General features: G+C 35.6%; 1 protein-coding gene across 2 annotated transcripts; it reads right to left on the bottom strand.

Moving 5' to 3' along the window:
- LOC114541874 (tachylectin-2-like) lies at positions 1-26670 on the bottom strand. Of its 2 annotated transcripts, XM_028561680.1 has the most exons (10): positions 26382-26654; positions 24797-24874; positions 5391-5667; positions 5288-5313; positions 4930-4998; positions 4488-4523; positions 3894-3932; positions 3731-3796; positions 3546-3614; positions 1-854 (listed from the first exon to the last, which is right to left on the bottom strand). In XM_028561680.1, exons 3-10 carry the CDS (start codon positions 5450-5452, stop codon positions 124-126), a joined length of 1098 nt encoding a protein of 365 aa, XP_028417481.1. In that variant the 5' UTR covers positions 5453-5667; positions 24797-24874; positions 26382-26654; the 3' UTR covers positions 1-123. The 2 variants fall into 2 exon arrangements, with proteins under 2 accessions (XP_028417481.1, XP_028417480.1); XM_028561679.1 differs by lacking the exons at positions 1-854; positions 3546-3614; positions 3731-3796; ... (3 more) ...; positions 5288-5313; positions 5391-5667 and adding an exon at positions 16512-21422 and having other exon boundaries at positions 26382-26670.
- Positions 26671-26862: the final 192 nt, after the last annotated feature.

Genomic DNA, 26862 nt, shown 5'->3' with positions numbered 1-26862 from the left:
TGTTTATTTTAAATGCACATAACACAATTTATGTATTAGTCAGATTATGTTCACTGTTGAGTTATAAATATATGGATTATGCTGGATAACACAATCACCGATTGTTGAATCCGACTGAGAACATCAAAACAAAAATACAAAATTTGCCCATCCAGCGGTCCCAATTTTCTTTGAACGAGCAGTCCAGTTGTCTTTGTCATAAGTTGGAGCTGTGGCTTTGAGAAAGGTGCCATCTTGTGGAGTGGCATACAAGTAACCAGCTGGACCAAAAAATAGGAATTTAAAATTTGCCCAGCCTGCGGTGCCAATTTTTGTGGCACGAGCGCTCCAGTTGTCACTCGCATATGTTGGTGGGTAGCTTTTCCAGAAGGACCCGTCTTTCTTAACTGCATAGAGGTGAGCATCGGGACCAAAAAAAAGAAACTTGAAACTTGCCCATCCTCCGGTGCCAATCTTCTTAGAACGGGCTGTCCAATTATCGTGGGCATGCGTAGGAGGAGAGCCTTTCAGAAAAGTTCCCTGTTGTGGAACAGCATACAAATCACCTTCTGTGTCGAAGAACAAAAACTTGAAACTGGCCCATCCGCCTGTACCAATCTTCTTAGCACGAGCGACCCAATTATCCCCGGCATACTTTGGAGGTGAGCCTTTTAAAAAAGATCCATCTTGTGGAACAGCGTACAGATCACCATCGGGACCAAAAAAGAGAAACTTGAAACTTTGCCATCCCGCCGTGCCAATCTTGTGTGCAGTGCCAATCCAGTTATCATAGGGCCCCACTGGAGGGCTACGTGTGTGGAAGGAACCTCCCTTTTGAGCGGCAAACAAGTCTTTTTTGCATGCCAGGATCGAACCTACGTATATGGTAAATATCAGCTGTTTTGAAAAATGACAATTATTGTTGAGATGATGTCTGGCGCAAAGAAATTATTATACGTTGTCAACTTTTAAGGAAATCAAAGACTGCAAACAGGTGTACACCTGTATCTATACATTCTTGTGGTAATAAATATGCACCGGCATATTCACACGGTTTTTTTGACTGTATAGAGGATTTGTCCTAAACTTTCATGTCACAAGTATACTTTATTGTATGTAACTGAACCTTTATAATCCGAAACCAAATATCTTTGATCATTCTAAACTCTATATCACTACTAAGATATTAAACGAATACACATAAAAGTACATATAAAGTGTATACAGAGACTAAATCATGTCACTAGTTACAAAATTTATAACGAGCAACTAGTCACTCTGAAGGAAAACTTTACCAAACTTGTAAATTCAAAATGCCTGCGAAGCATATTTTAGCGAAGGCGTGGTTGCTAATAAATATATAGAAGCCGCCAAGTCTCAGCTCATTCGAAGTTCTATAACATTTCCTTCGTTATGCATGTATATTTAATTAATGTAATGTACGTAAACTCGAAACGGAAGTATATTAGCTATCCGAAGGGCTACTTAATTATTTGTTCGGTAATTATATTCTGAAATATATATTGTTTTATGAAGTTGAATAAATTCTTTTAAATTCGGATAGCTGCTATTGTACTATCAATTATTTCTCGAAGCTATGAGAAATGGCCTTTCTCGTGCAGAAAGGGGGCGAGACATGACAATGGCGACATAATTCATTAAATGTCAAGGGACACAAAAATAAAAAATATTACATGGCACTACTTCAAAACCTATGGAAAATTGGTTGAATAATTCTTTAGTCACTAGAACCGAGTTAAATGGCTCCCTACAGTTATAGTACCGTTCATGATATATTTTTAGTAGATCAGAGGTCATCTTCGTTAGCTGCGCGTGGAATTCTCGTTACCCGGTAAAACGTTTGAGACAAGCATAGAAAGTTGTTTTTGAGTATTTATTTGCAAAGAAAGCACTGTTTTTCCTATCAAAATCTTACAATCAAATTTCAAACAGTGCATAGGTTGTTATAAATGTATTTAATCGGCATTTTATGCGTGTGTTTATGTTCGTTACTGTCTTATAATGTTCGAAACCTAAAGAATATTTTATCGTATTTTATAAAAACAACAAGTAATCACGAATTGTATGAAACACAGTTATCATGTAAAATAAATTACATGAAATATTTTAATATTTTAATTTGTCACTTATAGGCAGCACAAGTATATAAAAGTTTATTCTTACGAAAAATGGAGCATTAAAAAAGCATTATTATTCACACACATGCGCAGATATCGATCTCTTCGAATCGATATTTTTTAACGTAAGCAGCGCAAACTTGATTTTAGACCTGTTTTTCACGCCTTTCCTTCCGTCAATTTGTTCTTTAATTTTGCACATTTTATCAGTATGGCGAGGTGTAAATCTTGTCAAAATTTTAAAAAATTCTATAAGAGCAATTCTTGGCAATCGCTATTCGTGAATATCTCGATGCCTGCTTTCACAACCTCCTTTCAAATTTTGATATTTTATACCTCTGTCAATTGTAAATTTTCAAAAAAATTTCAGAAAAATTCACCAAAGGAAAAAGAAAATATTGTGGTTTGATTGTGAAATGCGCAGTACGTAAAACGACATGGTCTTTATAGCAACACTCACTTACTTATCTAAAGCGAGCTGAAAGCTTCCAAAATATTTTGAAATTGTTTCCATTGCCCCTCTTTGAGTAGGTTTGTTCTAATTAGGTTAAACGTAGTAGTAAAAGTTTACGCAAAACACCTATTTTTCTGAGAATTGTAGGGAGCAACCTTAAAGAAGAATATTTGAACCACATAAACAATTTAGAAAGACTGTAGCTTTGATAATGCAGGATTTAGAGCTATTTCGATTATGCCGTGTCTGGGTGTGGTCATTTTCAGGACATTCGTGCCGGATTCATATTTTAGAATACTGTATTCCATGTTGACCGCCATGGTTACTTTACCAGGAAACACTTGGGATAATATGTTCAAAATGAAATGCATACTAACTCCTTTACAGGTTGTAGACCATAAGTAATTAAATAAATTTGCCCTTTGTTTTATTGTAGTTATTTCATAGGGGTCGTGCTTTTTAAGCTTTTCGAAAGTCCCGAATATCTTGCGTGCAGTATCACGGCTATCACGCTATCCAGCACGAAAAACCATTTGGTATTTCTTTAATGCTATAGCTACATCTTTGCACGTGCAGAATGTGAAAATATTCAAGTTCAAATGGATATGAATACCTCATTGGTGATCCATATTGCTAATATTGCACCGAATTACGAGGACTAGCCTAGTTCATGAACACTGCATCTACATCGCAAGCTCTATTTTGTAACAAGACTGAAGTTTCAGTCAACCGGACTCAGTAACTTAGCCCACGCTGTTATAAAGTCTTCAGGTATCATTTCAGGTATCCTTTGTGTATTCGTTGAAGATCTTAGTGGTACTAATTTAAACTTCAGCACATGGAAAGTTCGACATCTGAAACGGGTCTAAAAAGGCTTTTCGGCCTTTTGTATTTGTAAACAAAGAGAGTTATTGATCCAGGCCCTAGGAGTTGACTAAATAATAAATGATATACTTCATGGACTGGTCACTTACTAGTGGGGGTTCTGTCATCCTCCTCTTCTGAGCCCGGGGAATCTTCCGATTCATCTTTAGAATCCTCCTCTAAGATTTAAAGTGAAAGAAAACGCGTTGAACACACATCACGAGACTGTATTTATAGCAGTTACATAGAGATTTTAGTATGACTCCCAGGTGATATAAAACGGCCAGTAACTCACCAGTAGGTTCGTCGTCTTCTTCATCTGAGCTCAGAGAATCTTCAGATTTTTCTTCAGAGTCATCCTCTAATATATTAAGCGATATAAAATTCGTCATGGACTATATTTATAGTTGCATAGAGACTTTGGTCTGAGTTGTAAGTGATTTAACTAAACAGCTTACCAGACATGTCTTCTTCGGGTTCGTCTTTAGAATCTCCTTCTAAAATTTAAGGTGATACAAAAAGCGTTATTTTTCCGCGATCTATAATCACCATAAATGTAGGAAATTAATTACCATAATGCAAGGAATTCGCAATCGAAGATTGCTGCCTTGTTATATATAATTAAAGCAACTTCTATCTAAATATTTCAGTTGCAGAGTGCAATTTAAAACGGGCAGAAACTTTTACCTTTAACAGGCTCGCCAGTAATGTCATTTCAGTAACTAACCATTATTTTGCAAGTATATATATAATGGTTAGTTGCTGAGATAACATTACTGGGGAGCCTGTTAAAGGTAATATCATTTTAATATAATATAAAAATATAAAAATATGAAAATTTGTCATAACAGTACTGAGTTTCTGTCCGTCTTAAATCAAACACCACGACTGCAATATGTTAGACAGAAGTTGCTTTAATTTCAAATTTTTTTCTCGTACTTATTGCGAAATCCTGCATGGCATTATGAACTCTTATGGTAATTAAAGTACAGAATTTTTGGTCAAGTTTATAGTTTCTTAGAGAATTTGCTGCGATTTTAAAGTCATTTAACCTTCTTCGGTTTCCGATTCGTCTTTAGGATCCCCTTCTAAGATTTGAAGTAATACAAAATGTGTTAGTCTCGCATTCCGAGAGGTGGTGAATTCTGCTTTAGGCAGAATCAGGGTGATCAGATTTTTATGTTAGATTCGGTTGGATGCATATAAAACAGCCCACCCGATTTTAAAAGTTGCACATTTATTCCAGAAGGGGGCAACTTAACATGATTTGAGCAGCTTTGCTTATAAAATATTCATACATATGGTCACAGTACACTGGGCAAAATAAATAACACGGCTTAAATTCAGAATTCAAATTCAGAACACAATTTATTGATTTCCGTGTAGTGTAGGAGAGGGCAACAGGAAACAATTCCCAATAAACAGCAGAGCCACGACAAGACTTTTAATTTTATGGTGTGATTTCAAAGTGATTTAAAACAGTCGCCCGCTTACCAGCAGGTTTATCTTCTACTGCTTCTGAGCTCCCAGCGTCGTTTGCAGCCCCTTTTGATTCTTCCTCTTCTAGTAAGCGATACGCCATGCATTAGTCTAACATTTCCAAGTGTAATTATGGTTGCAAAATTATTTAGTATTGGTTTAAGGTGATTTAAACCCGGTCGACTACTTAACAGCAGGTTCGTATTGTGCGGGTTTTTCTGAGTTTGGGGAATCTTTTTTTTTGTATATCGTAATCCTTATCTAACATATTGAAATATTACAAGATGCGTTTGTCCCACATCCCTGGCTGCATTTATAGTCAGAAGTGACCTCCGTATGTGTAGAACCTCACTGTACTGTAATGAACACTTACCCATTGGAAGGGCCGCTGTCGTCGTCCTAGAAAAAGCAAAAAAAGTTCTTAAGCGATAAAAGTCTTCATGCGGATCAAGCGAAATTCCAGATCTTAGTCTTACCACTGTAGTTCATGACTTAAAACCGAGAAAATAACGGCAATGATTATTGCTCGTTTCGACATTTTGTAGAAGTTGTCCTGTCTTCCAAAACTACCTGATGAAATGATGTCCAGACGTATTTCTCACATAGCTTTTAACGTAGACACCCGTAACTTTACATGTGGCAGAAAACAAAATGTGTAATGAAAAATGGCCACCCTGCATAAAAAATCCTTCGGAATTCTTCTTGTAATCAGTGTATCGCAATTCGCCTAAGGCGAAACCTCCCGTCAGCAATCTGAAAGTTCACAAATCGTTTACAAAAGAGCACACAGCCTAATTTTAGCCTAATATTCTGCTTTTTTATATTTAAGAAAGGTTACTGAAAATCATATAATGATAAAATGGACGGACATGATAAAAATTATTCCTGTTTGGAAGTAAACAGTGACAGGTGTCTATTCAATAAACGAGAAAGTGCATCTTATTGGCATCTCAATAATTAATGTCTAGAATTGAAGAAAAGCATGACAGCATGCATGCTAGAATCTGCTTTAAGAAAACCAAAAAATCTATAATCTTTTCATACGTTCAAAGGAATGCGATACAATTTCCTTTATTTCGAAGTCTCAGCATGATAAAAGTAATTATCTATAATTCAAATGTCGCAATTTCCTGATTGAACGTGTGAATGCTAAATTCTCTCCAGCATTCACAGATTTGAATTCACACTTTACATGTTACAAATACGTCTCCTAATGCGCCCCTAACCACAAAGCTAGTATTTAGTGGAAGCAATTATAACCCTGTCTAAAAAAACGATTAAATATTATTCATTAGACCAATATAGTTGGAATAAAGCCGGTTTATACTAGGCGGAATTTTACGATCGAAAAAAATTTTTCGTCGGATATTTTTTCAATTGTGAGAATTCGACCATAGCAGATCCCTTCACCGGTCCCAATTGAAAAGAGAATCGAGCGAAAAATTAGTTGGATCGAAACATTTCGTATAGAGACACACGTAGAAAGACATGAATAAAGAAAAGCAAACATAAAGATGGAAATTAGAAGAAGTACCATTGCCTGAAATAAGTTGAACTCAAGGCATCAAGCAAATTAATATAGATAGACTGGGTCACCAATAATATGCAGCTGTAACTTTTGAACGGGAGAAAACAAGCAGTTCTACTGAAGCAAAATCAATGCCGGTCAAATAAACGAAAAAAAAATAAAATGCACGAATTAGTTAAGCATCTGACAAGAATCTATTCTTAGACTTCAACAAGAAGAGTTTCAAAGAGACAAGAGGGGCTCCTATAATCAAGAAAGGAGAAACAAAAATTAGCCATATAGCTACGAATCATGCATATGAACAGGAAAGAGAGAAACGCTAATGCTCAATTTACACATTTGTATATATATATATATATATATATATATATATATATATATATATATATATATATATATATATATAAATATTATATTATTAATATATATATATATAATATATATATATATATATAATATATATATATATACATATATTCATATATATATATATATATATAATATATATATATATATATATATATATATATATATATATATATATATATATATAGCTATAGTCTCTAATTGAATTATTACTAAATTCTTAAATTTTAGACAAAGCTAGTGTACTTAAATTTTAAAAAATTTTAAATCTAGCTCTTTTAGGAATAATATCAGTGATAAGTTTTTAATATAGTACTAGTGATCAGAATTGTTGTCATTTCCAAGAATATTCTTGTAAAATCAATTCAATAAAATGATTGGAAATCCATATTATTATGAAATCGACCTACTTCAAGGTCCACCGATAACCTCAATTAATCATAAAGTACATGTAATTTCGTTTTCAGTCCAACTTTATATAGCATAAAGTATAGATTTTTGTGATATGGGAATGTAGGGAGGATTGTTATTCTCGACGTTTTCCGGCGCATTTTAGGTTTTGAGAAGAAATAATTCGGTAAAGCGGTTAAATGTTTTCACATTTGCCAGAAAATTTACAAACAAGCAACTCAAATGTGCTAACATTAACTGCTGGGCCATCGAGTGTTGCAGACCAAACTTTTAAACCAGCATTAGCAATCTTTTTTGAAAGCCATTTTTAGATTCAAAAGCCAGTGCAGTAGACGACAGTGTTATAATTTTGGAGAAGGACAGTATAGATGTGAAAGTCCAAACAGAGGTAGCTTACAACCTCGTTCCCAGGGCCTTTTGGGACTTTAGGAAAGGCCCTGGGATGTGACATCGGCCGTTCAATATACCCACATTTCGTGGGTATTTTTATTAAGCACAACTTTTCATAAAATTTTGCCTAATATTTTCAAAATGGCTTTACGAATAATATTGTAACATTAAAGTATGTCGGAATTGTACTATTTCGGAATAATTGTGACCTTCCACGGGAAAACGTATGTTAACGATATTTCGTTGAAACGGCAAAACGAACGGATAACGAACGGGTCGTGAGCGATCTGTCATAACGTTTCAATGAACCTAGAAAACGTTTTAACGATTTCGACTAAAAATGTGAACGTTTAAAGTCGAGAATACGAACGGATAAATAATCAATAATAATAATAAATAATCAATCAGAAGCCGTTTGAACGATTTGTGTTTATGAACGGTTTTAACGAATTAGTCTGAACGCTTGTTGCGCGTATAATTGACGTAATATATTGTTGACCAATTAAAAGAATAGTTGGCGCATGCGCAAGTATGTGTGTAAAATGTACATAAATAGCAATACCTTCATTTGAATGTTTAACTAAAATTATTTGCTATACTACCTGAATCACATTATTTTAAATTATATCATATATGCATTTGCATTTTGCATCAAAATTCGAGTTAATCGTTAGAAAGCCTTTAGTTATTAGTATATATTATCATCATTATGTTAAATTAATCAATGCATCATCTGCAACTATATATATATAAATTTCGAAGTGTCCGACAAACACCAAATAAGTGTATTTACACACAATTTTGGTGTAAATTAGTATATTACACCCACAAAGTGCAAATTTACCCTTCGGGGTGTATTATTACACTAATATTGTGTTTTGTCAACACCGGTTAAGCGTATAGCTAAAATTAATCTTCTTTGGCGTAAATTTACGCCAAAGTCGGTAAATAAACACTGTTCTTGTGTAATAAAGCACCAGTTTGGTGTTAACATTATCGCTATAATTTTCTTTTGAATGAGAGCTTGGGCGTGCATGCACTGGAAGCTTTTGTCAGAAAAAATTGCAAATGCCGAGTGAAATGGATCATCATTTTTTATATTCCTAAATAACTAAATAGCAGTTATTATGTCAAGAGTAATTGCTTTCTTAAAATAAGCAAAGCTCCATCCAAAGTCTTGGAAAAAAGATTAGTTCTTTGTTCAGTTAATGATCGAAGCCGTTCTAATGATTGCTAGCAGGTGGGTTTTCTGCGCAAAACGATACACATACACACGCGTTTTTTGTGGGAGAAGGGGTTTGGGGGGAGCACTCCTATAAGATGTAATTCTTTGTGGTCATTCTTTCATCCCAAAAACTCGTTCTTAAATGGCCTTTAAATCGTTGTCCTGGGGTTTACATTCCCCCTGTATGCGCACGTGTCTGTCCATGCCCTGTAGCCACACGCTACATACCATGAAAGAGGTAGCTAGAACACCGCGGAAAAACGTCTGCGCACGCGTCAACTTTGCCTGTAAGTGACATTAAAAACAATTAAAAAGCGGTTCCGAACATTTCCGAAGGCTAAAAATGGCGGTAAAAAAGGAGTGATTTCATTCGTGTCTTCAAAGCCATATTTCGAGGGCATAAATAAACATTGCATTATAGAAACTAAGAGAAAAAACGTCCAGAGAGTCCTAGAAGTGGCATCCTACAAAAACACCTGTAAAAGGTGACTGTTAACAAGTTTTTCGTCTCAAACATTTTGTTTATCAAATAAGCAACGACAGTTTCCGAACTTTTAATTTAGACACGTTTTATTAAAAAAAAATATGTCGCCAGATACGAGACGTTTGCCGTGTTCTCAATAATTGAAAATTAAGATGTATTTTACAATTTAAATAGATTAGAAAGCTTAACTTTCCGCGTGTTTTCTTAACTTTCAGGTTTAAACTTTTGCTTTCGAAAAATATTCTAAAGCTACTTCGTAAAAAATGAAAATTTACCGTGAATTCCATTTCGTTCGATACTCTAAATGCTACAAGGCTTTTAACTTATGTTCTGTCTGGCTGTCTTGTATATTTTTTATTTTCTTAACTTATATTTTATCAAATAATGGGCATGTTTTGTTCCAAAACTTATATTTAGATTTACCATCATATTTCGATATTTCGGCGCGTGCGCCCTCTAAGATATCAACCTGACCAACCGCACACGCTAGTTGGACAGTATACGATTCAACTGATCTATGATTACAATAACTTAATGCTGAGTCTATGGGCTTGAACGTGACAATCAGGAGCGCTTCCTCCCAAGCCCGAACATTTATTTTTATTTATACGATTACTAAAGCAACGTTATGACATATATTAATTTTAGACTATATATAAGTGAAGGAGTCACTATATCGTCGCGTTATTAACTCGTCTCTATAGATGATAATGGTTGTAGACTGTCTATACTATAAGCAATATGTCAGCCAACACAGCACGAAGGAAAGTTAAGTTGAATGACGTTAGTCTTAAGCATGTTATGAGATCTGTAGCCTGATAAACTGTACTGAGGCAATAATCAATATACAGGTATATAGTAACCGCCAACAGACGTTACGTTGCAAATGCCCCTGTTATGATTAAGTGGTGGGAGGGTGGGAAAGTTGTTTTTTTTCCGATTTGACGTAAATAATACCTTTTAATTTTGCGAACTGTGTCTTTGAGCAAAGCGATTTGCCAAGTGAGAAGATTGAGCTTGTGCATGCTGCTTATGCGTGACCCTCTGAAATGTTATTGGTTGTTTTTTAGCGCCAAATTGAAAAGGAGTTTAATTGGTTGGATTGATGCGTGTGATGCCATATTGCATCTACTATAAATGCATTGGAGCGCCGGTTTGACCGATATTTTTTTTTTGCCAAAGCCGAAGACACACCTTGATATGAACGTTTCCTCATTAACTTTATTCTTTAACTTTATTTTAATATTGATATACTAAAATAGCTTATATCTTTCTTTTCATATTCAGTGTTCCCCCAACTTGGTGTATAAATACACTCATGGTGTATATTGATTGATACTGTAAAGTGTAAATATACCCCTTGCAGTGTATAAGTATACAACTTTTAGTGTAAATACAGAGGCAAAAGCATAAACACCAAAATTGGTGTAAATATACCCCGTTGAGTGTTTATTGAACCTCTTTGGGTGTTTGTAGGGAGGCAGGAGTTTACACCTTTTTTGGTGTTTGTACAACACTTGGAGATTTTCCATCAGAATGTTCAGCGCGTGTTCATTTGCAACAACGTTACAGGTTTTGTAAATTTCTCCACGGATAAACTCTATGTATGAGAGGTTAAAGACATATAAACAAAGACATACACATGCATCCGTTTTATTAACACGGCTGTAAACCGACAGTAAACGTAAACGATTGCCATAAATGGCTAATGGCTTGGCTTCGATAATAATATCATAGGCAATGTCATCGGTCACCGTCTCAGTTTGGTTGAGTTTCAGCTACTGGATACATATAATTTTATGTTAAACTAAACACAAGAGATTCCATTGTACACTTTTGCTTATACGCTTTGATGCGCAAACGATTAAATTAATTAGCGCAAGGATCAAGTTGTTTACAGATGATAACCAGGCATTAATACAAAATATCGCATAGGCAAAGTTCGTTTGTATGCCACACCATTTATACACGTGAAAATCCACATTTCAATTTTAGCAATGTATTGCGCGGTAATAAAATATCCAAAATATACAGTACTGTGCAAAAGTTTTAGGTGAAATTGTCACTTGTTAGTAAAATTCATGGTATTGCAAGACATGCTAGGTAGAAAGTTGTAGTGGTCTTGCACTTGATACAGCCACCATGAGAGACCATTATTGCGGCACAATGCCCAGTCATTGACCTAACAAGCTTGTTTGTTACATCTGGATCAACAGCTTCATGTGATGCGAAAATGGTACCTTTGATTCTTCTACATGTCGGCATGGTCTTCTATCTGATAATTATATGAAATATTTTATTTCCCCCCATATAATTATTCGACCATCTACATAGTTAACTGTGTAAAAATGCCTAAGCTACCTGCATGAGCCTAACGATAGTGACCTAAAGAAATAGAACGCATAAATTAGTGGGATAATTTTCGAAATCTTCATTTCGAACGACTGCGACAATCCGCAATCCCGAAGGTCCGAATTTCCGCCCTGCAAAACAACTTAATACTCAACCCCGGCAGCAAGACAAGAGTGCACAGCAATGTCACTAAAGCATATAGCAATAGCAGACGGCCCATATAGAAACCAGGTTTTAAAATCACAAAGAGTGCAAATATTTTTTTCTGCAAAGCATATAGCAATGCTGCCGCCCATATAGAAATGACAATGCCAAATGCATGCACAGGGGAGTTTATACTCACAATTTTAAGAAACATCCGATCCTCGAAATCTTCCGCGAGACATCTACTTGTGAACTCAATTTGAGCCTTCTGCTTACAGTAAAATTAACTAATCAAGATTAAGACATGCATGAAAGCATTAATCCATTTGTCTGGCGAAATCTTTTTTATCATATAATTATATCTATTTCGAGGTAGCATCTACCCACACATTTTTTGAAAAATGTCAGCAAAGTTTGTAAACAATTGTTGTTTTAATGTGGGTAAATGCATCCTATTAAATTGTAATCACCAAGCTAACAACTACTCTAACCTCAGCCAAGCCATTTTGAAGGTTTGGCAACCTTATGTCATGTTTCGGAATGAATGGATGATCGTGGCCCAACTCGATTCCACCGGCCATGATAAGCAATCTAAAGGGTTATATTGCAGTGCGCATATATTTTATTCGCGTAAACATATACATAAAATGCAATTGAGAACGTCTTGTTTTGTACAATTGCATGATCATCTATATGAATCTTGCTTGCAATGCGTGTCATATTTCGATATATTCATGGATCAATAGCCTGCAACGCTGACTATATATTGGGGTATATATAGTGGGGTATATATATGCCCAATATCTAGTCTGCGTTGCAGGCTAATGGATCAATATAGAGCTACAGTTTAGCCAAGCAAATACACTCAAGGAAAAAAAACTTTAGTTTAAATCGAGCCAACCGTTATACGAATTCTGTTGATGATTTCATCGATAAGCCTGAATTCAATACCTGGAGGGAAATAAATGCAAGTGCGCCTATATATAAAGTATGCCCAGTCATGACTTGCCTTATATCATAGTTAATGTTTCCTTCAGTGTTCACACCTTTATATGCACGTGTTAAAACGCCTTGACTTCTCCATTTAGTTAATAACCAGCAAATATTTCGGATAGTCTTGCGAAATTATTGCTAAAGATCTTTACCCGCGCGCTCATGTATATACGCATAAACAGTTGATAGGCGTCATTTCAAATATGTTGTCCAAGGAACATAAATTCTATTGCTTCCTTTTCTGATGAGTTATAGCCAAATATATATAGCGAAATATATATAGCGAAATATCTGAAAGGTCAAACTTAAATGTTGTGAACGTTTGCTTGGCAACTTGCCCTGTGGGCTTTTGCCACTCAGTCGTAGAGCTAGTGCGCAAGGACTGCACGCACTTGGTTAAAAACATAGCGCAAAACTAAACCTTACATGCAAAACACGGAATTTGTAGACGGCGTCTTTGATTGTTTATGCTAGTTTAATATCAACAAAACTGAAATGGTTTAATTAGATATATTTTTTTTGGTTTTGTTATATGTATTTTTCACTCGGGCCACAGCTCTAATTAAGTTGACCAGATGATATTTTTGCATTATCAAAGCCTATAGTTACATTTCCCTGCGCAATATTATGATGTTCACTGTGCGACACTCAAGACGCAACACGGCAGGATGCAAACCCTCCGACTCCTGTAGTTTGTGCAGCCTCTCGATAAACTCCCATTGAATTGTGTTGCCATCTTTATTTGTGTTGCCAACTCTCCAGTCCGACATAGTACCAACTTAATCATATGACAAGAATGTAGGAAAACATAGATCTTGGCTTTGGAGTCACACGGATGTTCAAAGTACGCCTGCAAACTATCTGGTGACAACTTGACTCCAAGAATCTTCAACATTGCCTGTTGATTCAAAGGTCCATCGCAGGTAAAGGACATAACCTTCACGTGAACTTCGTGCAATTTAGCTATGCAGTCTTTTGTCCAGTTAGCTTTCTCTTTACTGGTAACACTATCAACCAGAAAATATCCACAGGGTATTTTCCATCTTGAGTTTACAGAAACGGCCATGAAAACGAGAGCATCTGTTGCTTCGGGCAGCGAGTCACTTCAATACCGGTACCAAGGTCAACAAAGCCGCGCATTCTCTTACCGTCCCACTCGACATGTTTCCGTATGGACATCTCATCAAGCATTAGGGAGCAAAGCACTTCTTTGCCGTCTCGTTTGCCAGCTAAGACTTACGCTTTCATTGCTGTAAGTGCATCATTGGTAAAACCTGGTTCGCCATTCATCGACGTGTACCACGACCGAATCACCGATACATGTGGCAACCCTGAATTAAAACTTTTGCGAACGTAATTATACGCGCTTTCGTCGAATAAAATTTCAAGGTCAGCGCAAATGACCTTAGCTCTGGCGGTTATGCCCCGGTATTCTTCTTTTTTTTTGTGACACCAACCTTTTCATTAGTTCCTCTGGAACTCCATGTCCATTCATCTTGTTTATTTACCTATATTAATATTCAGTTTTCGTATGAATGTCATTGAAATTAAAAAAATGGTTGGTATATCAAGGTAACTAATTTGATTCCTTCTTAAGACTACTAGAACAATTAGTAATTTATTGGCTCAATCTATAAATAATTGATATCCTTGTATTGTTTTAGTTCTGACAAGCATTTTGAAAACACAAATTATATATTGCCTACAACCTTATATAATATTTGTTATTATTTACTAGCTTGTCAATGGCATATAGTCATGCCACTTAAGGAATTATAACATTTTTTTAGCAGGCATACAACTTTATTTAGAAATACTAAAGTCAATGCTAATTTCATTGGCCAGTGGAGTCGGTTGGGATCATGTCAGGTTGCCTGGTAGTTAGCACGATAGTTACTTTGTTAGCATGGATAGTTAGCACCCATAGTTAGCATGGTAAAAAAATTGAATGGCAGTAGTGTACCCTGCATGCACTTTTACTGGCAAAAATTCACCCATATAGATAAGTACAGCATAAAAACTGGAGTCAATCAGATCAAAGAGTAAAATTATAACATACCTGAACATTAGGAAATATTGTTGGAATTGCACAAGGTTTCAGTATCACTCTTTCTCTATCATCCTCTATCATATCCAAGGGGAATGTTCTGAACAAAGTCTACTTCCTTTCGTTATGATTAACGGAATTGGGGCATGCTGATTCACATTGTCAACCCATTTTGCATGAATCCTAGGAAACTTTTTGGCATCCGGAAAGCTGTAATTTAAATATTAGTATTTAACATCATTTAATTAAACCAACTGAAAATAATGCGTAAAATGTCCCAGTCGGATATAGATTGTTTTCAAATGATTAAAGAAATTTTTGCAATGTGTAAAAGCAACGATTTAACACAGAACTAAGCAAGAAGAGAAGGCATTTCAAGAAAAAACAATTTCGCCTTTTATATTAAAATTTTATTTTGCAAAACTGTCCTGCTTATGTTTCTAGTGAAAAACTGATAGTAAAGATAGTAAAACTGAGTGATACCATTAAAAAAGTATTTGTAAAGATATTGATATGTAAAAGGAAACTGTTTCGGACGGTCGAGGCCGCCGCTTTTATAAAATGATAAATGACCTAGTACAAACTTGCATCAAACAAAAAAAGCTGGTTATTAACTTCTTACCTGTGAGACGAAGTTTTTTTCTTTGAAAAAGAACTGTGGCACCCGTAAGCGAAGCAGAATAGCATATCTTAAAAATATCACTGAAGTCGACGAAAGTTGTTTTGAATAAAGCATAAACAACTGCTGGCAAGGCGGGAAAAAAATTACAAAACCATGAGGGTGTAGCCATTCGACTTATAGTTTAGGATCGCGGTTGGTCAGTGGTAACTACCATGACAAATAAGAACTAGTGGCGTCAACCTAGCGTCAGCAAACGCCGAAATCCGCCATGTTTTTTGCTTCACTTTTTGGTCGCGGGCCGGACCTCCAGGAATTATATTATAGCTCAGTTGTTATAACTGATATAACTGTTATAACAGAATCGGAGTTATTAATTGGGAGTACAAGAAAATCAATTTTTATTGTTAATGCCAATAAAGTAAACAATCCCCTTAAATTACAATTAGTAGTCTAATGTATAATACGATATTTTAATGTTAAAAGATATGAATTAAGCATAAGGCAAATTTTTTACTGATGTGAACGCCGAAGCATCACCATGCAATTAGTATTTTGGGAAAAACGTCATGGTATATTCTTAAGAACCAATTTGTCACAAAACAGCATTTTTCAAGAACTAGCATTTTGCTCTTAAAATTCGTTTGCTTTGAAGGCAGTGACATTAGGAAAAACCAATAAAAAACATATTCAAACACAAAAAATTTAACCATACAGCTATTCTGGAAAATACTTAAAGTGCCTATATCACTCGTGGAATCTTTATGCATTTGAAAAGAATATAAAAAGTTATTTAATATATTAAAGAAAGTTTTTGATTTAGTGCAATAATTTTGAAGATACTAGCCTTTAAACTACCTGCAATTCCTGAGTCCCAGGCTCCTGTAAACAATGGGCAGTTTCAAATTGAATAGCCGTGTTTAAGCCCAGGAGGTTGGGAATCGCAGGTAGTTTAGAGGCTTGTATCTTCGAAATTATTGCACTAAATCAAAAAATGTTTTTTAATATATTAACTAACTTTTTACGTTCTTTTCAAATGCATAAAGATCCCGCGAGTGATATAGGCACTTTAAAGTTGAAGTTGTCTAATTAGGTTTTATTTACTTCTTTAATTAGTCTCTGTCCACAGTGTTAGACAACTTACAGATAATGCTATTTACATTACACTCATCCCTTATTTCTACAAACCTTTATGTCTCCTAGCCTAACCATAAATAGTGCAGTTTCAGCTTCCAACATCTACCAAACAAGGCTACAAAGTCTACCACATCTACCAGTTGTTTTAAGTCATGATGGTTGGCTTAAGTACACAAGTCTCGCGACACACCTCCGATCGCTTATTTTCCAAGTTTTTATGCTTTGATTTCATTAACCAAAGTTTCTCTTCAATACAAAGATTACAACGTGAGCTACCGGGCTACTGGTGTTGAGTGATTCAGAATTGACCAATGGATGGAAAAATCTTTTTGCTTAAATTGAAGTTGCCATATACAGTTAGACACTTCAGTTTTTCATAACGAATTAAATTAAACGATTTCTTATGGTTGATGTCTTTTCTTAAACGAATTGCTGTCATACCGACAAATACTTTCTTTACATGGTCATCAAGAGAAGTTATACAATTGCTTTGTAAACGACACTTTTCGATTGACATTTGTTGTCTATGGGGCATTCATCCGAATTTCTACAATTACACGTTGGAGTTGTCTGAGAATCGTTTTTCCTTAATACTTTCCGATTATGCTGTCAAATTACATATTTTACATTTGGCATACAACTGTAACTGACTTTTATCGTGCTTCTGTTGAATTCTTGTGAAGCGGGTTTCTGGGAGGAAAATGTTTGTCGATAAGTTGAAGAAATCTGAATCCAACGTATGTCCTAACTGATACGGGGTGTTAAACCATATAATATTTCCATGTCTCTTTCGTTTCCGTGTTGCCGATACGTTGGGGTCTTCAGGATTGTAGTGCAAATCTTCTTTATAAATGCTTTGTTTCAAGTTTTCCACATAAAAGGGTTTTGACTGTTCGTCGTATGTCTCTTTGTCAGATGAGAGAGATGATATACGCATGTTTATTGACTTCGGTATTTGCTTTAGTATTGCTGGCGGGTGGTTAGATCGACTGTCTACATAGAAGGTTGTGTTAAAGGGCTCCCTATATGGCTTGAAACGATCGACTTCCAAGTTCAACGTAATGTCTAAGAAATTTACGAGGTGATGACTTACTTCACATGTAATCTTCAGACCAAGCTGATGGAATGTTTCATTTAATGCTTTCCTTGTCAGCGTTCCGAGTTGTGTTTCCTTTTCCTAAAGCCAAGCCATCGTCCCGATATAAACCAGCAAGATTCTTGCCAAAAATATTCGAAGTCTTATTCAATATATACAGGCCAATATAAATATATATATTTTTACTAAATCCCATGATGCTGTGCGCACGCATTCCTTGGGGTACTAAATCCCATCCAAATTTAAACCGAATGTCGCCATTTTGCACGCACATACATCATGGGCATCAAATCCAAATTAAGATCTTAAAAAATATTAAGGTGTTAGCCTAGGTCAAGTTCTTAAGGCAATATCTTCATTATATACAGATTATCTTCTAACAGTTCCATTTTTATTGCATCATTGATTTGATGAAGGAATGTACGGCAAGAAGCGGCAAAGATAGTCCAAGCAACAATGGCAGTCAAGGAAAAACTTTCTAAAACATTGGAATCATATAAACACTCTTTCGACGATAAAAATACACTACACACCACAGCAGATCCATGGACACAACATTGCAAATTTTCTTTTATTAATCCACCAAACCTGCGTTTCAATTTGTGTAGAAGTTTGTTCTTTCAATCCTCGCCGAAAACATCGTTCACATTTCTCTTGAGACAATTTTCGCTTATCGCTCCTTCGGAATGTGATGGCGTTCCAAACACACATCGAATCACACACATACTGTGATGATCTCAAGGAGGATTTTGAATCCCCAATGATAAATAGCCCTGTGATGCTAAAAGAGCACCAATCAACAGGTATTTCAGCACAAAGCGAAGATACCAACCTTTGTTTAGTAACATCCCATACTTTAATGGTGTTTGAACCTTCGCTGGTCACCAGCCTCTTGCCGTTAGGAGAAAATGCACAGGACACGAAGGACTCTTCATTTCCGGGAAAAAATGGAACTTCCCTTTTTTCCAGAATGTTAAACGCCGTTTCCAGTTTACCAAACAATACGAGCGAACGGTCTGGAGAAAATATGCAACATGAAATTTTTTGAAATTTTGTTGAATAAATCAAAAGATCAACAAAATTTAGCATAAATGGCAAATTTTTTTTTAACCCAACTGCTAATCTTTTCTTCTCGTCTGATAAAATAACAACTGTAATCTCTTTACTACGGGAAATGTAACTGGGTCTCAAGACTGCTCGCGGCAAAACGGAGACTTTACAATAATACAGCCCGACAAATGGTGAAACGTTTGATAGTAAGCTTTCCGCGATTTTCTTCTCACCATCACTGAAATACCCTTCTGAAGGATGCATAAGAACGGCTTGTAAGTACGATTGTGAAGTTATCGACAATAATTTTGGAAATGGTGTGGAATAATGTTCTTTGAAGTCCCCTGCTACGCCTTTAGGCCAAATGCTGAATTCAACGACATGCCACGAAATGCGGGCACATACCTCTTCCCTTTTAATCACAGAACTTCGAAGAATTCTTTCCCAGAATAGCAACAAATTATCTGCTCTAATCTGATCAAAGGTAGTTAGCATAAAGCTTACGATAATAACATCAGTTGACCAGAATACACCATCCTCCATTTCACATTTTTCAAGATGTCCCAGACCATGACCCAGAGCGTATTCTACTTCATTAGAAAAGTGCACCTCAAGTTTGGAGGAAACACGCTTCACAATTACTTCAAAAACTTTTTCGCATAAAAGCCAGAGCGATCTATGTCCATTGTCAACCTTCACAGTATACTGGTGATCTTTGTAGCCCTTTGCTAAAAGCCAATCAATAACGGATTTGTGAAAAACGGTTAACATGTCATCTGAAACGTACAACAAGCACGACACGGTTTCATTTATTTTGCTTATGATGTTTTTCGTTTCGCGACAATCTGGAGCTAACCCAAAAGCCTGAGCGATGAATGTGAGGGGAAGAGGTCCTTTAGAAGCAGCCACCATTTCTAAAATTTTCAACACATTGAACTTTTCATTCTTTATCGCTTTATTAATCTCGTCTTCAAGGCGTTTGAAATATCCTTGGTAAATAGAATTCAGTCCTTCTGGGAGAAATTCCAAGACGTCGTTATTTGTCAACTTCTCAAGATCATAGCGATCCCTTAGCCCGGATTGGAAGAGATATGCATAGAGAAATGAGCCCGAACATTTCTCAGCGACGTCGGAAAGTAAACTGATGGTTCCACCAAAGACACGTTCAGGGTTCTTTGTCAGGAGCAGGTCATCAAGGGACACATCTGACAATTCTTGTAAAGACCCGTCTGAGGACTCGAACAAACCGCTTCGATAAATTGTATTGTCCTCTAAACTTGGAAGACAAGCTCTAAGATAGAATTCAAGATCAGAGACATTGTTTTCGTTCTTGTTTCCAATGTCTATCTTTTGAACACCTCTTAGTCTTGCTAAAGCAATCTCTGGCCTGCTGGTAACCAAGATTTTGATGTACTCGGGAAGATCTGGAAAATATTCAGCAATCAAATGCGTGATTTCATTCTTATTATCTGCCGTACTTTCATCCAAGCCATCGATCACGACTAAACGTGCCTCTTTTATTTGCAATTCATCTAAGGGATTTTGCAAATATATTTGAAAGGCATCTTTCAGGTTTTGAACTTGATGAGGTCGCTTTAACTGATCAAGAAGCTTCTCTTTAAAACCAGGGACATTCTCACACATCTGACTTGCGAGAGACTGCAGCATCACCATAGGATCTCTTAAGTTTGAATCACTGAAATCACAAAAGTGACAAGCAGCCAGCTTTCCATTCTTCTCAAAATCTTTACAGATTTTAGCGGCAAACACGCTTTTACCAAATCCTGGTCCAGCTTTTATTAACTTTATTCTTGAGTCACTCACACTGTTACAAAACCACTCGTCAACTTCTTTTAACAACCACACTCTGGTTCCAGGAAGGAAAAATTTCACTTTTCTTTGAATTTTACCCATGAAATTATGCTTAGCAAGTTTTTGCAATAAATCTTTATCACTTTCTGTGCGGGATTTCTTTTCAGGATTGGTGTGAGACTGGCGGATTCTATTTATTTCGTCACGGTTTTCTTCAGCGATTCGTGTTACATTATTTACAGAATATTCAATTTCTGCAAGCCTTTTATTACACTCATCTTCTCGCAGTTCCCAATCTTTAAGCTTTTGCACATACAATACTTCTTCAGGCCCTAGAGGACATTTTCTTAAATCGTCGACATCACTCTGTGAAACGCCCAATTCTGTTATCGCCTTGGAAATTTTCTTCCATAAAGACCCAAATTTTGCATTGTCAACTCGAGTTGTTGTTACATGTGCATAAACATCGTTTCTTAACCACTTGATTCTTGCGATATTCGCCTGCGTTGATCTATCAGTATCCGGAGGCATTGCACCCCATCCTGTTGATGGAAAACCACAAATGTTCCGGAATAGAACTGTAAGTAATGTGACATCAAAGGTTTTGGAATCTGGTGGGTTCCCAGACGGAGGGAACAGTAAATCCCACTGGGGATTATTAATAACTCGAGGTTTTATTCTTTGGAGAGATATTTTGTTTGCAGCTAGTATTCCAGGTAGATTAACAGGTGGATGGATGCTATCAAATGTATTTCTCAAAGCCTCAGTTCCTTTGTCAACTAAAAGTCTACTGAGTCTTGTAAAATTTGCCTTTTCTTGTAGATCGACAGAATCCATGGCATTGCACGAGGTTACTGTAAAAAATGGATATAATAGTACGCGAGTACGTCATTTTCCATCGTGATCGTCCTGAAGCAATAGTTGCCTTAAATAATTTTTGGTGGAAAAACAAAAAGATTCGTTATACCGTACATAAATTTTCATGAATTATGATGTTTACTTCGTCTGTATATAAGGACAAGGTAGGAAAGTGTTAGTCAAAACATTACAAATATGGCTTCATAAATACGTAATTATCTGCAAAATTACATGAAAAAATGGTACAAAAACGACAATTTAATTATAGGCAGCCGGGGAAGCATGCAAAAATAATGTATGCATCAGTGTTTTTATACTATATGTATTTATATAACGTAGGCAACTCTACGAGTTCTGGCGAAGTATACGATGTAAACAATTTAAAAATATACGCACAAACGCTGATGAAAACTAAAAAAATGTTAAAAACAAAAGAATGATAGTTTTCCTGAATTCTGATGGAAAATTTTTGCTCAAATAGAGTAGATAAGTGCGAAAATGACAGGCAGTTTTTAAAGCATTTGGTGCCAAAATTTCTTGTCTCGATGCTGGATGCCAAGAGTGCCGGTATTCGTCATTTTTTTATTCGGTTTTTTTAAATGCAACACGCAATATGATTGGGCAGAATGTTTTTCTGCACCCTTCTGGCCAATCATATTGCGTGAAGCTAACAGCTTATTGGTGGTCTCTGGGAAGTCAATGAGCATTCAGCAAATATCTTAAAAAATATGACGTTTCCTTAGGCGGAGTGACTCGCGGATAGTTTTCTGAAAATTTCGTATGAATTCCTTTTTGAATTTATTTCGCTAATATAAAGATTTAGATGTTGTTTAAAAACTTGTATTAAAAACAAGATATTGTAGTTCAATAAGCGATGATTATTACGGCGTGGTTTTTGTGGCGTTTCTTCATGTAATTTTTCAGATAATTATATTACGAAACTATATCTGTGATGATTTGATAAACCGTTTCCTGCCTTGTCATTATATATAGACGTAGTAAACAACGTACTTTGTAGCCGTCGCCTCGTCTAGTACGAATTTTTTTAAAAACTTGGTAGTCCCGACCACGTGGTGAAGCCGTGAAGGAATTTTAAAAGGTAAGGCGTTATAGCTCAGTGGTTATATCTATTATTATGCAGGATATTTTCTTATGAACCGGAAGTGGAAGGGTCCCCTGTTAGTAAAGTCAGAGTACATCTTTGTTTACATTTTGTTTTTAAAATTTTTGTCAGGATGTGTCCACTTCTTTGTTTCTATGTTTATGGTTGTGCTGTTTTTCTTGATATAAATCTTCAACCTTATATAAACTAAGGTCATGAATTAAACCATTATTCTACAGAAAATTAATAACTGTAAACACAAACAAAAGCATATTGCCAGGAATAAAAAACAAGTAGGCTATAGCGAAGATGCGTCTACTGAAAACTTTTTTGCTAAGGTCCGTTTGCATCTGAAGTTTTTATGTGAGATTTTCGTCTTATAGTAGACATTAACAAGTGAATTAGTTACGGGTCGATGAAGAATTCGTGACTTGACAGTCATTGTCACTGATGAAGCTCTAACCAGCAAAACGTCTGATGATAAAGTTAAATCCTTTTACCTTTACCTGAAGAGACTTCTTATTAGAAAACACACATATACAACCAGGCATGGAAAACAAAACTTATTCATATATATAAATGCATATTTATTGGAATTTAATTCTTTTCCATTGTATAGGCTGAGAGAAAACATAATCAGAGATAATATTTACAACAATGATACATGGTAATAATTCATAGCTGCAATAAACAAACTAAAGTTTCATTTTTATTTCCATACTTTAATCTCAAAGGTTTTAATGTTGGTATATATAATGTTGGTTATATCACTTGTACATGATATCATTTTATTAAGAAGGTTTGTATGTGAGCTCACTCTGGCTCGGTATTGTTCATTTGTGATATGAGTGAGTAATATCCCTGTGATATTAATTTATTCGATAATTTGTTAGTAGTTTCCATTTTATTCTTGTCTGAATCACAAGATAAAGAAGAGCTTGAAAATGGTCAGAGCAAATAGAGTAGTCTTAATTGTTCTGCATGGACCGCGGAGGTAAAAGTCAGCTTTAATAAGCGTTAAGGAGCTATTTATAGAAAATTAGAATTTTACTGGGGGTTCTATTTAAAACTTGGCCCCCTCACTCTTTGATACGCTCTGCGAGCGCTGTTCTGTGGCATGGTGACCAAACATAGCACAGATGTGAAACAATGTTGAAAGCACACCTAAAAGAAATATTGATTTGCATGATCGTTAAGTCTTGCTGAATTGCACATAGCCACACAAAATAGATCTGCATATCCTGGAAAGTAAAAAAAATTATCCCACATATACCAAGTACTATCGCACTGATTATACCTTCATGATCATGCATCCCATGGCAAAATATTCAACATATGCGTACATATTGCGACGATTTGTTTTATCTAATATTCGGATAAAGTATACGCACCAATACAGAAAAAAATTAACCATTTTTACATGCCATTGAATTCATCAACGTATTATATTGTATGTAGAAATTAATTATATATTCAAACATGTTAATTTTAAAGCATTTGCATGACAAGCTGCTTATTAAGCCTAACGTCAATCTATACATCGGCATATTAAGCGCAACGTTAATCTATATACCAGCTTATTAAGTCTAACGTTAATCGATCTATTTACCAGCTGGTACTTAGTATTGAAGCATTAGAAATGTAAAAAAACAGCGTCATTATTAACTTTCCCATTTACGTTAACAACTTTCAAATATTTTAAACAGCAAATCATAACATAATGATACAAAATGGTCTGCGATAAAAACATTAAAAATTTAAAGTTAGTATATCTTACCTTGACGTCGGTCTAAAACTAGTACTCCAGGTGTATTACGAGTAGACTAGCGACACTAGAACGATCGAAAACATTTCTGGGCTGCCTACACGGCAAAAAACGCTCTGGCTGCACCCCATGAACAATGTTGTCAACAACGTGTTGCAATATTGTTAGGCGTAACAAGGTGGAACAATCGTTTCTGTATTTCGTGATAGCAATAGGTTTCATTTTTGCGAGCTAATGGTCTAGCAATGGAATCGTCATCCCGGCGAAATCCACGGTATATACCGAGTCTCAATACCGAGTCTCGAGTCTTTATACAGGAGACGGATAAGTCATAAACACGCATGATGCGTCTCTACGTACTATATAAATCGGGCCAATTTTCGACCGACTTTATTTTAAAGTCAACTTCAGTAGGAATAAATGCGGATAAACAATAGTTGAAAACTGTAGACTGTAAGTGGGGAATCAATTACGACAAACGACCAACACTGACATAAATGTACCTTCTCAAATCTTCAAAGCGATGATTCCACTAAATGATCAAAATTCTCAAGAAGGATAACAGACAGATGGACTGAAATCTAGGTTTAAAATTATGAAATCAGAATATTATAATTTCATCAAATTCTAAATTATTTCTGTTAAAATGTATTTCTGCTAAAAATTATTAAAGAGGTTTCCCAATTTGTGAAAACTAAGGTTAAATCACAGTCATACTAAACAACAGGCAATTTCAGGCCAATCAAGGCTGAATAGCGGTAAGCACCGGATAGTGATTTTTTAAACTACCAGTTAAAACTTAGTATTCCCAAACTGGGGATTCTCTTTAAATATGTTGTTTTACTGATTTTCAAGCATTTTAATACCGCTGATTGCCTTTAAAAAACAGTATCAGGTGAAAAGCGCTAGCCAAAAAATATTTTGAAATCATTTTAACGAACTATATATTCAACTGGGTTGACAACCGATAAATTTTATAACATTACATAGATTGCATGAGCAATATAAGTAAGGCTAAACTACGATGAATTCGAGCAACGATACGGTGGTCGAGAAGTCATTGCGTGCGAAATATCCTGGTTCGGATCTCAGAAAGGAACCATTATTTTCGCTTCCTTTTCTAACTCACTTCTTTTATTTTTTATAATTTGAACCTCCAAAATACCATTTGGTCAGGTTTAAATTTTGTGTGTGGGACAGTTTTAGTTTTTAATGTAAGAACTTTGGCACTATATATAGAGTTAATCCGTGCTTGGTAACCAAGTCTTAAAGTGATATACCAAAAAATTCTGCAAAGCGCTATCCAGCTTTAGCTGATAGCTCCTAACACAGCTTCTAGTTGCACTACAACTCCAAATGCATTCAAACAATAGAGATGTTATCAGTCTGTTTTGGGTTTATAAACCAGCGGAAGTGATATTACCGACACGATTATAGGCTAGCCAACAGCCCGAATAAACTAGCTATTCAAATTGAAAATATAGGGCTTTGAAGGGTAAAATTAGTCAAAACAGGCACGAAAAATGAGTTCAAAAATAGACACAAACAGAAGCGAATACGTTTAAAACAAGGGAATACGTTTAGAACATAAATAGACACAAATACACGATGGTCTTAAACTACAGCCTGAAAATTTTTTGCTGCAGGATACGACTTCACTGGTAAAGGAGGGTCTGTAACATCATATTATCCTGGCGATGAGTTAAAGATTTCGGAATTGTATTCCTTATGTTTAGAGAAGCGAGAGATGTGCGATGTATTTTAAGTATCAATATCATACCACACGCCATCATTATGCACACAAATATTTGGCACTCATATAGACTGAAAAGTGTCAACTACGTTTACGACTTTAAAAATCCTGCGCGAAAAACCAGTTCCTTTTTATCGCAATGAGGGATGTTATATCTACAAAGTCAAAATCTTAAACGCCTGAAATCTCACTTTAAGAACAGTTAAAGGGAACAAAAACGAAATTTGCAATTTCATTTCAGGCGCCACAGACAGAGCGCTGTGTTGTGCCAAGACCTTATACGACTGTGACGACTTCACTGCGTTGACGACATAAAATCATTGACACAAACGTACCTTTTCCAATATTAAAAGCGATTATTTCAATACCTGCCAATGAAATGTACCAAAATTCGCAGAGAACACTCGCGATTGTTGATGTATTAAAACCAAACGGAAACTAATTGTAATTTAAAACCTCACAAGCACTCAGTAGAGATATTGCATCACATGGCAGGAAACCAATCCTTCGTCATGGCATATGCGCAGGGATCAGACATCACGGAGTTATGGAAGTTGGAAATTTCTTCATAAACACTTTTTTAAACCAACGGTTCTAACTTCTCTTGACAGTTCCGAAAACTAAGTCCAAATCTAAAAAAATTCTGATAATTTACCTTTATTCTATTCTAAATTATCATAATATATTATCTTTAACAAATCAGTTTCCTGCCAATTTTGGTATATTAATAGAGATTCAGATACGTTCCAATATAACCAGGGAGCAGCGTCACAGCGTCTTCAAACAACTGAAGTGTTTTGTCTATTTTAGGCAGTT

The sequence above is a fragment of the Dendronephthya gigantea genome, unplaced genomic scaffold (assembly GCF_004324835.1).
Source record: "Dendronephthya gigantea isolate DGI-Jeju-01 unplaced genomic scaffold, DenGig_1.0 000315F, whole genome shotgun sequence".
Taxonomy (NCBI): Eukaryota; Metazoa; Cnidaria; class Anthozoa; order Malacalcyonacea; family Nephtheidae; genus Dendronephthya; species Dendronephthya gigantea.
The sequence above is the reverse complement of the archived record's forward strand: the minus strand, read 5'-3'. Positions and strand labels throughout refer to the sequence as shown.